Genomic DNA, 13,318 nt, shown 5'->3' on the forward strand with positions numbered 1-13,318 from the left:
CATATGGGCATCACCACTTTCCAGCACGCTGTGTAGGCAGAAAGTGTTACACTGTTTAACAGACTGGTAAAAGCATTTTCTCCACAGAAAGGAATTCTTCATAATGATCTTCATGAGGATTATTCAGTGCTTCTCCCCATGGCAGGAGGCTGAGGTAAGGCATGGACAAACCAGAAGGAACAGTGCAAAGAAACCTCTCAGTACCAGGCCACAGATAAACACATACCAGATTTGATGCTGACGTGAATGACCATTCTGGAAGCAGATCAATACTGCACAGCCCAATTAATAAAACAGAAAATGACTTTTTAAAGTTGCTATTGAAGCTGGACTATCAATAATATTGCAATATACACTACTTTCATATCAAACAGATATGAAAAACAAAGTTAAACCTGCATTGCACTTGATTCCCCAGTTCTTACATCTGCTCCACATAAAAATTAATGATTAATAATAGTGGCCAAGTGTTTAAAATCAAATCAATGAATCCATGAATGACAGGAGACGTAATCCTCACAGGGTAAAACTGCATTTGTTTCCTTTCTGGGGGAAAACCACCCACACATCCTTGAATAAGAATCTTTGTTCAAAGGCTAACAGGAAACTCCAAGTGGATTCAAGGTAAATACCAGCCCCTGTTATCCAAGAAGATAAGAAGCACAAATGCATTGGTAATGTTACAATGTTGTAATACATTACTGAATTATACAACAGTGTTATTTCCCCAAATTCCTCCAACTTATATGACTTAATGGGGACACAGACAACGCTCATATATGAGATAATAAAGTGCTTTCATAAAGGATCACAACTTCCTGTGTTTCCAACAGAAGTATTTACTAAAATGTTATTAAAAGTGTTAACCCATGAGCTGCTGCACCAGAAACAAAACAGTCAGTAAAAAAGCTGGAATATGGTATTTAATTCCTGTACAATTCTACAGAAAAAAAAAGCACCTGCAACAAAACCCAGCAGTGGTACCTTATGTCTTGTTTTTGTTAGCATAGTTCTGAAATGTGCACTGAGAGCTGCAGGATAACCCTCCTGAGCTCTATTTCACATCAGCCACGTGCATTGAAATACCCACTCTTGTTAGACAAAGGATAAGGCTTATACCAAAAACCACTGTGCCACTTGGCTGCATATCTTTGGTATATTTATAGTGCAACTGTTCTGCTTCTTCTCTGAAGGGAAAAGTTTTCCAAAGCACTGCGTCCCCTGCCACGAACTCCTACACTCACTGGGACCTCTGACACTGACTTACTGCTTTAAACAAATGAAGAATGTGCAGTGAAAATAATTCCTTCCTGTTTTTTAAACATACTGCTGAAATAAAATGGGATCATGCTGGAAAGTAATAGCACATTTCAGTCCTCTTGCAAGATTTTAGGAGCATACAAATGTGAGCACAAATTTCACAGCAATTTTTAACAACAGATACCCAAGGTGCTATTTGAAAACATCTGTAACTTAATGATTCTTGATCTAGATTTAGTCAACCTTCATCTCTACAAAAAAACAAAAAAAAAAGACACCTGTTTTTCATTTTGCTTAGATACTTAGAATTATTCATAATGCATAGAAAGGCTAGAACTACTTAATTAAAATATACTGCAAGCGTGTTTTTCTAAACTTATATTGCTAAAGCCTTGCTGTAAGATTTACTGGAGCTGGCCTTTACACACAGCACCATGTATTGACACAAGCCTGGCTATATACCTGTGTTTGAGCCTGTCTGAGTGGGCACACCAGCACACGACTATGGTACACATCACCCAGGGGCAGTGCAATGAAATGTGGGGCCACTGAAATGCCATCTCGTGGGGCTTCAGCTCCTGAACAGCAGCATTCTCTCTGAGCAGGTCTGTCCCACCAGGCTGGCATATTGCTGGACACTGGCCTCATCACTGGGCCCCTTCCTCCTCTTCTTGTACACGCTGTAAGGCATCACGGTTCTCTTGTGCAGCACCCTCACCCTGCCCAGCTCCTTCAGGCGACCTTCATCGACTGCAGAGGCAACCAGAACACAAAAAATGTTATTTACAGCACCTTCATTTATGCCCCTAACTTCAATATGCCTAATGAGAGCTGTATGAAGGAAGAGAAGTCATCTGCAGATAGATGGAAGCTGAGCTGAGCTGCAGAGAGTTCTTGGATCGTGGCTGGCACCAGACCCAGCCTGCAAAGGACCTGTGGCTGCAGGGTGTGGAGAGGCAAATCCTGCATCACACATTTCTCATGGTGATGGATGGCACTTCTGAAAACGCCTCTACTGCTGTATTTAAAAATTCACCTTCATTTAGTGCTCCTGGAGCCGAAGTCAAACTCCATCTGGGAAAATCTCAAACAGAACTGACCAGGGGAGACTTGACTACAGAACGCCCTGCAAAACCCACCACACCAGCTGGGACAAAGGTACTAAAACCAGCAGGAAACCTCAGGCTGCTTCCTTGGGTAAGCATCAGGCAATAAACCACATTCCCAGGTGAAGCTCCCTGCCCTCCAGCCCCAATCTGCTTTTCCCTCAGTTATACTGGTTGTGAGTTACATTTTAGGGGTTACATGTCCTCACCTAAGTCTGAACCCTAAACTCTGTGGATCAACAGGATGAGCAGTGCAAGCACTCCCTGGGTGGGTACAACACAATTCCTCCTCAAAGATACACACACCAAAGTTAAATCTTTTTTATTTCCTTCACATACAGACCCCTTGTGCCTTAATTTATGCAGAATCATACACATAAGAGTGTCACTGGACAAGTTAGGCTTCCTTATTTTCATGAATTCCATTGATACTCCTACTGCTGAACAATACTATATAGCTGCTGTGTGTCAGAAAATTTTGCACTACAGTGCTAGAAAACTCTTTAAAGAAACTCAGAGAACATGCCACGCATCTAAAGGCCACTGCAGGATAAATTAGTAAAATTATTACAAAATAATAGGAAAAGAAATCTTGGACTTTTCTGAACTTTAGGTTCAAAAAGTCACCAAGAAGAGTCAACCTAGAATTAAAACATCAGTTTGAGAATCAGTTTAAGCATCTCCAGTAATAACAGAGATGCTTACTGGAATGTCAGTATTTTGCAACATGAACTATGCAAAGACTTCCTTTTGGACCTTCTTTCTGCTTTTATGTTTTAAAGGAGGCCATGAAACTCTTTTCTGTGCAAGACACTCTGAAGAACCTGCCCCTGTTCATCCACAGAAATGGTCTGTAAACTTTTTTCCTGCTGATTGCCTGAATTTAGTATGTGAAACTTAATGAAGGCTGCTTTACCAAGTTTGGAATGACTTCATTACTTTTATCTGTGTTTTGATTCCTGACATGAAAGCACAATGTGTTTCTTAAGACTTAACTGGGAAAACATGGTTTGAAGGAAGAAAATCTGAGTAGCACTTGCTAAGATTGTGCTCCCCACTAATTATTGTTGGCAATTGCTTTAGATAAACACCAAGTCAAAAACACTTTATGGCTTTCTCTCCCTCTTTGAAATCCATCAGGTTTTTGATGTGTGGCCAACACCTCCCTGATATCCCATTGGGTTGGTTGGTTTTACCACCAGCCCTTCTGCCTCTTCTGTTACATTCTCCTTGCAGAGAGTTCACCAAGGAAAAAATCTGCAAGTTTAGCTTCTGGAGGTGACACAAGTGTAAAGGTATTTTAACTTCTTCAACTGGAAAGTTTCTATTTACTGCAGCTCTAGACTGACTCCCAGTCTGTGCCCTGGGATGGACTGAGGCCAAGCTGAGCCCTCACAGCTCTGTGCCAAAAGCACTTTAGAGCTGGTCCATACTCACTGATACTCACTGATTTCAAATGCTCCCACAGCCTGATACAGTGGGTGAGTTCATCTCCTGGCTTGCAGTGCTGCTGGCCCCACATTTGATTTCTTTGAGAGACCAAAGCTACTGTACCTTGGTTTCACTTCCTGCCTCAGCTAAACTCTGTTCTTGTTCAGCATTTGTGCCCTTCCTCCACTTTTACTCCTTGCAATGAAAAATAACATTCCAAATTTCTACAACGATTACCTGTTCTTCCATTGACTCCCCTCAAAATCAAAGCTTTAATAACAAAAATAACCTTCTGTAAAAGTACTTAATGTATGTAACTTAAACTCCATCTGTAAAAGAAACCTTTTACTGAGATGTTAAGTAAAATAATCTCAAGTACACAGTTAAGCTTTTAGAGATGGCAAATAGGAACTTGTGTCACCATTATAACAAATCTGAAAGTCAGAACTCAGCCACCTTTCAGTTGCTGCTGGTCTGGAGGCAACATCATGGGAATTCAGGAAACTATTCCCTTTAAACACAATTTAAATATAAGCAGAATAAATTTAAAGTAATTTAATGGAAAATAAAAGCAGATTGGGCTCTGGCACACTTTAACAAAGAAATTACTCTCCCAATAAGAAAAATTAAGTATCTGCTCCTGCTGAGTGGCATATGGTAAAATCTGCTTTCTATTCAAAATTATGCCAATTGAACTCAAGCAGGCCTTCCCTGTGTGGCTGATGCTGGGATACAGCAGCAATCACAATTCAAAATGAGACCAAATGCTTTATTGTAAAAAGCTCCTTGCTGAAAATAAGAAAAAAACCCCATCCCTTTAAATTTTAGTGAAGAAATTTTATTTAGTGACTTACATTTCCCTGACTGATCAGATAGTGGAACAGTATATTAGAGCAATTTTAGTAATTTCTGTAATTACTGAATACAGTACTGTTACCACTAAAAAGTTTTTTAAAAGTGCTTATTTTCCCTCCTCACACTTTCACATTTTTCACCCTCTGAGCTGTTGATTTATTATAGTCTACGGAAGAGACACTGTCATTTGACACAAAAAATACACAAGGTTTCATCCCTTAATTCAGTTACATCTATCAGTATGGTCTGGATGCTAGATAAACAAAATACACAGCAATCAATTATGTAGACTGAAAGTTCCTGTAAATTTAAGGAACTGGGCAACTGCAGCTGCCATCTGAAAACAGAAATATTATCCTGTAAGTCTCAGAGTTAAAAACACAGGTGAATTCTTAGTGAATAAATTACCTGTCACTTCTTTCTTTTCTCCTCTATACTCCTAAAGCAGCAAATTACTTATGCTGCAGTTGCCTATTGAAATTTGAATATAGGAGAGATTTCACTTCTAATTCAACCTTGCCTCTGTGACCCCATAAAGACTGCAGAGAGGTGTTAAAAAGCTCTGTTCCCAGCCCCAAACCACTGCTAAATGGAATCCACACATGGAGGATTTCCTCTCTGAGAACACAAAGGGTATCAGGCACTGAATGCCAGCAGAGAACAAAGCAGGGAGCAGGAGTGACCCAGAGCCTCCCGTGCCATGGGGTGTCTGGGCAGGCTCTGGGCTGAGCCCCTGACCCAGCTCGCACACCCACCCTCACCTAAAGGTAAAATGGTTAAAAAAATTTGCTTTCTATTCAAGAAGGGAATTTGCTTTCTATTCTAAAGGGCAGCCTCAGCCTGCACTCACCCAAAAAGGCTCCCACACTCCAGGGATGAGGAGGAACATGAGCAGCAGGAAGCCAAACAAACTCCTGTACAGTCCAGTCCTTATTTCTCTGCACAACCCAAATCAACTTACCCTTAAAACTGCAAGCTCCCTCCCAAGCCAAAACACCATTTCCAAATGCTGATAAGCATTCCTGCTGAAACACCAGCATGAAATAAGGAGAATGACTTCACCTTTTTTATTCACAGCAATAGAAAGCTGGACAGCAGTGTACTCTTTAAAGAAATCCAGAATTTCATGGTCTTTTCCTTACAGCTCAGGGGTGGATTAGCATTTTTCTAATGTTATTTGGGGAAGCCCACATCCAAATATTTTTATTCTTCACACGCATTAAGCTTTATTATTACTCCCTAATAGAAGCTGAAGTGAAAACCAGCTCCATCTGCTCAGAAATCTGGGTAAGCACGTGCAAAGCTGGACAAGGGAGACTCGGAGGGCAGAGTGAGCTCTGCAGGAGCCCGAGAGCCAACACCACGCTGAAATAAGGGTGATGGCTCAAAGTTTCTGCAGAAATTATTACTAAAACAGCTCTTTGGTGGTGGCTGAGCTGGGCCAAGCTGGTTTTGATCAACAGTGATGTGGAAGGGCAGCCTGAGCTGCAGCATCCTGTGCTGCTCCTCTTTAGAGCCTTCCTCCCCTTGGACAGACTCCTCACAAAAATGACATTGTTTAATTTCTCTGGGGTATCATCTAGAGATGGAAGCAATCTAACTTTCCTTTAAAGTGCTTTTTTTCCACTTACAGGAAACCAAATGAAGAAATAATTAAAAGTAAAGTGACAAATGTATTGACTTTCCCATTTTCTAAATAGGAGAAAGGACAACTGCCAATTTCCAAGCAACCCACATTAGTCAGAGGAAAATATTTCCTATATCTTCTGTACAGAATGGACTCAGAATTAGCAAGAAGCCTAACTGAAGACTGGTAACACAAGAAATGTGGTACTCCTGCTAAACTCTGAAATTATTCTGTTTCTAAGTTTAATTTTCTTTAAATGCTCCTTCAACTCCCTAGAATCATGAAAGTATTTGGCCATCATCATTTTGTAATTCTGCATCCATACTACACAGAGAACCTGGATTTTTTTCCTCCACCACAGGAGGACAAAATAGTTAAAGAAAGAAAGGAAAAGGCAAAAAACCAACCTAATTCAAAAATTAAAATAATTAAATCTGTGTCATTAACTGAAACCGGTGATTCACTTTAAAAGTAGACAATGAAGGCAACTCATACTGTAAATTAAATTTCCATTTTGCTTAAAAATGGAATCTCAAAAGAATTATTTTACCTCTAAGCATGAAATCCACAGAACAAAAAGTCTGAAGATAAACACTTGACGACTGCTGCAGTTTCAGCCCATGGATGTGCTGGGGTTTTGATTTTGTTTCATGTTGCTTGTGGTTTTTAATTTTCAATTTTGAAGCACTTAGGATTTGCATAGTTTTTAAAGATGAACAGAATGTTCCCATTTTTACAATCAAAGAAAAAAAAATTAAATTTACAGGGAGATTAAAAGTTCCATGATACTCAAGCTTTCAAACTAGGTGTAAAAATGGCAAAAAGAAGCACCATCCCTTGCTGGTTACACTATGGTGATGTTAATTTATATGAGGAACACTAAAGCCTTGTTGAATTTTTTTTGAAAGAAAAGCTACATCTGGTTTACATGACCTTGTCACAGTTAATGATCAATGATTTTAAAACAAAGAAACTGCAAAAGGAAGAAACACATTAACTTTTCAAATTTTATGACTGAAACATAGGAGATATTAATTACTGGAAATCAAAAATTATTCTACCACAATCAGAAGCCAAATCTTTCTGACCTTTGAATTTAAGCTCAGTTCTTACCCAATTTAAAGCATAATTTCTTTTGTTCACTAGAAAAGTATAGGATGTCATCCTCAAAACCAAAAAGGCCAATCAGCAATACACATTAATAGTCATATTTATATAAAACAGTGAGCTGAAATGTGCTTTTTCTCATATTGCTTCTTTCAAGCTATACTCATACATTAAGGAATATTAAAGACCCCTGTGCCTTGGGGTACAAAAATACTAACTCAAACCAAAATAAGAGTACAGTTAAAATGAAGCATAAACAACAACACACAAAAAAATCCACTGAAAAGAATTCTTAATTAAAACCAGAAAGCACAAGTCACAAAGGAAGTACAGTAAAATGCTCAGGATATTCTCAATCAGCCAAATCTTTGCAGTTATTCTAACAAAAAATAGGAACTTTTGAGAGCACGGATCGAAAAGAACATGTTTGTAAAGTGTGGCAGGCCCTGGCACAGGTGCCCAGAGCAGCTGTGGCTGCCCTGGATCCCTGGCAGTGCCCAAGGCCAGGTTGGACACTGGGTTTGGAGCACCTGGGACAGTGGAAGGTGTCCCTGCCATGGCAGAAGGTGGCACTGGGTGGGATTTAATGTCCTTTCCAACCCAGACCATTCCATTACACCATTCTTCTATGAAAAGCCAGTACAAAAGACAAAAGTTAGAGATAATGCTTTAAGGAGTTACAGCTCCAAAAGAATGGGAAGAAAACAGGGAAAAAATCTGAAGGAGCAAGAGACTTAAATACTATTTATTAAAATATCTGAACTGCATAGAAGTGAACGTGGCAGAAAGCAGCCAGAGGATTTTTCAAAAAGAAGGGCGGAGTCCTCATTAAGACTGACATATGAGGAGGAAAAAAACCAGAGACAAGAGTCAAGCTGAGAATTACAAACGCAAACATTGCCATGAAATAGGAAAAACTGAAGCAATTGGCAGTAGCTTATCAGCTAAATAAATCAAATTACAGCAATCAATTTGCTGGCTAAATTAATTAAAACATGGAATCAATTAGGTTCCACGTGAGGAGCTGGGATGATGTCACCGGAGCAGGGAGTGAACGAGGATCCTTCCAGAAGGTCTGACCCTGGCACAGGTTTCCCTGTGGATGCTGGAGTGTGGCTCAGCACATGCCTGTGGTGTCCCTTCCATGGCTGCTCTGTGCCTGAGCCTAATTACAGCTGCTAACTTTTATCACATTTGGAAACCAGTCCCACACGCTCATTGTCCTCAGCACGAAATAAATCTGCACGACTGCTCTGCTTGTCCCGCGTTACTGAACTTTTAATTTCTGCTCTTGTGCTCCTAACACCTTCTGCATATGGAAAATGATTCCTACAGGATTTGGCAGTCCTTGCCCTTCCCCGCATTCTCCTGAATCGTCACCAAAAAAAAAAAAAAAAAAGTTAAAGCAGAATTATTCTGCTGGAAAATCAAATACCACAATGTTCAAAAGGTGTAAGAGTATCTTGAGCATAAATTCATCTAAGAATCATCTCTTCAACACAAAGAGAAGTGAAGTATGCCAAGATATCTTTATTTTTCAAGGAAAGCCCTCCAAAAAAAAAAAAAAATCCAAAATACATCCATTTGTTTCACAATCTCTGTGATGGTCATCGTGGATTAACACATTTTTGAGAATTTCACAGTCCAAGCCAAAGGTTTCATGCACCACACCAGAATCAGACAATTGTGCTGCTCAAAGGGCACTGGTTTAGTCTGTACATATATGTTAAAAGCAGATGTATTCAAAATATCAATCAATCCAAACTTTTAAATCACAAATATTTATTACAGTTTGCATTTTCTAACCCACACACCAATTCACGTCATGGCAGCTGCTTAGGACCCACAAATTAAGAGAATAACATTTCCTTTGTATTACAGAAACACTGCATATGAGGCTAAAACCCCATGCCAGTCACTTCAATTTAATCCAAACACAGTAAAAAGTGAGGGGGAAATGTGTCTGGCTACACCTTATTGGCATTATCTTCATTGTTTAAACATCCAGGACACTCAAGGATCACACTGGATTTAGAAAGATGCATTCTGATGGCTCAAAGTGCTCATGAACTTAATTAGAAACAGAGAGAACCTTTTAGATGTCTGTTCTAGGGAAGCTGCTAGAAAGAACTGTCTTTTTTCCTGCAGAATGCAATTTCTTTTTCTTACAGAATTCAAATTTATTACCTATAGCTCTGATAATAGTGGAAAGTTACTTCTTTAGAAGACCTGAGTTCGTGATCCATCAGAGTTTATTTAAACTGTTTCCCAACTCTCTGAAGTGCACAACACTATCTTAAAAAAAAATAAATTATAAGCAGCAGTTGTTGAAGAGCAAAGCAGCAATTTCTCCCAAATCAGATGATTGCAGAGCTCTGAACAATTGGTTTAATGTTTTCCATCTGTGACAGTTTTTGTGACCACATTTTCATCATGTCGAGAAGTTCAGTGCATTTATCCTTGTAAACATTAATCTGCATCACACCACCCTTATAAACATTAACACATCCTGGCCTTTGCATTAATCCCTCTGCCTACACCCAAATCCCTCTGCCTACATCCATCCTGCAGAGATTCAGCCCTTTGCCAGGGGCCTGAACTCTGAGACGTGACCAAATGGCAACCACAGGACACAAATATGTGATCGTGGCTTTTCTGTTCAAAGCAGGAGGGAAACAACACCACTATCACACTAACATACTAGATTTTTAACATATATTGTAAAATTAAACAGTCTCTGTACTGGACGGGAAAAAAAAGTCAATAAAATACTTGTGTTCAAATACACAATAAGTATAAAACCTGTTTGAAATACTCTTTGGTCACAAAGTGCACTAAAAATTGTACAGTAAATGTTTTAAAAACACAACACTAGAAATTATAGTTATTGAAACACTTGTGACAAATTATTTTTCTAGTGGAAGCTTTATGCACAAAAACATACATTTAAAATAAACAGTTTTGTATAACGGCACATGCCTGTAGATTTCTGGTTTTATTTAAGTTTTATTTACTAGAACTAATAACACTCAGTTGCTTGAAAGAAGCACTAAGATACATAATGCAATCACTACTAAGAGGATCCAGAAGTTGTTAAGTACTGGGATTTTTATTTGCATTTTACTACTGTACTATTTTACTTTTTGCATTTTACTTTGCATTTCACTATTTTGCATTTTACTATGAGCAGGATAGATAAATACACATATAAAGATGTATTTCTAAAAAAACAGCTTTTTCAGCTAAAAGCTTTAAAAATCTGGTAAAAACATTTAATAAATGTTACAAGATTAATACAGAGAAAGACTGGAAATCTGAAGTAATCTTCTTAGTTCAATAACTCAGAAATTAATGATCTGCTATGAACTCAGGAGGTATTACATGGAATGGGCTTTTTATAGTCACCCTTGTGAGTGTGAAGTGAGGATTTTCTGACCTCTCCATAGCCTCGTGTGGTGTTCCAGGACACAGTGTTGGCTTGGGTTTAAGTTTTGTTTTATTCTCATGGTTAAGGCTTGCACGTGGACACAAGGCAATTTCAAAGGCTATTGGGATGTCAACATCTGTCCTTTGTGCAGCCCCAGCCTGAGCACTGGAAAGCACAGAACAGACAAATCCTCTCCTCTGGATCCCACTGCCCATCATCCCTTTGTCTCTCACCAGCTGGGCACAGCCTAAAGCCTGAGCTCTGCTAAGGATTTCCACTCTGCTGGAAGGAAAAACATCCTCAGTGCTGTGAGGAGGTGGCAGATGCAAAGCCTGGTCTGCAGCAAGGAGTGGGAGGTGATTGCTGAATCTTTTGGCTTTGTAATCTCTTTAAACCTCTTTAGATGGTGTATCCAAATAACAGCCTCCCTTCACACCTCTACAAGTATCTAGTAACATGCTCAAGTTTGAACCCTACCGCCACTTATTTCTTGCTCTTGTCAAGCCCTTCTCACTGTTCTACCTGCATGAACCACTGCAAAATTCCTCCCATCCTCTATCCATGTCTCTGCCAGCTCCCACACCCTGATCACACCAGAGATCCTAATTTTCAAAGCTTCCCCCACTCTGCTTCACTCCATCTTCATCCCCAGCACCTGCAGGCAGTAATCCGCCTGCAGTTCCACCTCTGACTACAGGATCCTATTCCAGACAAATTTATGTTTTCAAGGAAACTGCTATGTGTCTCTTAATTTCTTCTACTGCAAAAGATTTCTCCATAAACTCTCACACTGCAAAAGATTTCTCCATAAGCTCTGAAAGACAACAAAGAAACTTCCTTAGATCCCTCTCTCAGAAACTTTCCTTCACTGTGATGTTTACAAAAGTTCAGTTCAGTCTAATACTATTTAGTCTATTAATAGACTATAATTAAGTCTACTATAAAACTGACCAGGAAACCCAGAAGTGCCTCTCTCTGCCTTTATCCCACCCTTCTGCATCCATCATGGTTTGTGTTAACCATACCCTCTGCAACAAAGAGTGTCTTGTCTCCAAGAACACACAAAGGCAGAGGAGCCTGTGTTATGCATTTGTTATGTGCAATGTCTTTTTTCTAATGTGCTGAAGAAAATACTTTCATTTTAATTAATGTATTCCATTCGGTGCCATTTTGATTTCACTCTATTATTAGACCTGCAGGAAGTTGAACAGATGTGTATTAGCTTAGCCAATTTATCAACTTCAGCAAACAAAATGGTTAAGACAGAACGAGCACTGAAGTCCTTTTGAAGTGCAGCTCTCAAAGCTCTGCTCACAGTGTTTCTGCAGACACAGGAAGGTGGGAAGCAGCTTCCACCACTGGGATTGCTGTGGGCCATGCCTAAAAATTTGGATAAAGCTTTTTCACCTGGGTAACAGCCCCATGTTCACCCTGGCTTCACCAAGTACACCCCACATTATGTGACACAGTCATGTAACTATGAAGGCTTCAAGACACCACTCTCAGAGTGAGATTGTATCTGCCATCATCTGAAGTTGCTTTTTAAACATCTTGACAGTCCAGCACTGATGGGAAAAAAGATTTGAAGTTTCCCACTAATTTAATTACTATCCCAAAAGTAGATATTTTACTCCATGGAGATATTTTTTGCTCCCAGGAGCAACAAACTGAAAATCTCAACAGATATTAGAGAGAGAACATGACACGGAGTTAGTCTAGAAAATGGAAAGTGAAAGGACAAAAATATTGCCGGGATACCAAATAAATGATTTCTAGATCTTTCCACAGAGCTCTTATTTCATGGGCCCAGCTGGTGGGGAAGACACCAATGAGGTAAAACCCTGAGGAGCAGTTTTGGGAGGAACTCAATGGGTGTGGCAGGCAGACCATGGCCAGGAATATTTCAGCAAACGCTATCATGTGAATGACTTCTGCTCATCAGTTTGATTTGTTATCAAAGTCACTGACAGCAGAGCAATCTTTTAATTAATTCTTCTTTCTTTAGCCTATGTCCATCTGCACTTTGGCCATTAAATGAAGTTCAGCACTATCTCAATTTCCAGACTGCATCAGTATCCAAACCCTCCATTAGTGCACCACCTTACCAACTACTCACTTAGTCCTAAATAAATGCCTGGCTACTGGTTATTAATATCAGAATCTTCATGAATCTCTCTCATTTATAAGATGATGCCAGGTCTTCTAAATTTTTCAAAATGAACAGAACAAAAATGAAGAATCTGTTCCAAGGCATGAATGTTATAAATTGATACTTTCCTATGCTTTAAAATAAAAAGCCACTTTTCATGAGTATCTTTTTATTTTTATTCCAGAAAAGTAAAAGTAGATCTTATTTAGGAAGGAGCTCTGCAATGTGTATGGATACTCAAAAATCCTTTTTATATTACAGAAGCTTGAAAGATCAAAACACGTAAGACACTCTACTGCATGTGCAATTGGTAAATTTATGATGTAAATTGCAATGATTTTTTTTAAAGGAGAGAA

At 39.2% G+C, this 13,318-nt stretch overlaps 1 protein-coding gene across 4 annotated transcripts in view; it reads right to left on the bottom strand.

Annotated features, from left to right (window-relative positions):
• Positions 1-905: 905 nt before the first annotated feature.
• Positions 906-13,318, bottom strand: part of ATE1 (arginyltransferase 1) — a 64,985-nt gene continuing 52,572 nt past the window's right edge. For all 4 annotated transcript variants that reach the window (XM_058028919.1, XM_058028917.1, XM_058028916.1 and 1 more), the window contains exon 12: positions 906-2,010. In XM_058028919.1, the coding sequence (XP_057884902.1) occupies positions 1,832-2,010 (179 nt within the window). In that variant the 3' untranslated portion in view covers positions 906-1,831. The remainder of the gene's footprint in view (positions 2,011-13,318) is intronic.

Source organism: Melospiza georgiana, chromosome 8, assembly GCF_028018845.1.
Source record: "Melospiza georgiana isolate bMelGeo1 chromosome 8, bMelGeo1.pri, whole genome shotgun sequence".
Taxonomy (NCBI): domain Eukaryota; kingdom Metazoa; phylum Chordata; class Aves; order Passeriformes; family Passerellidae; genus Melospiza; species Melospiza georgiana.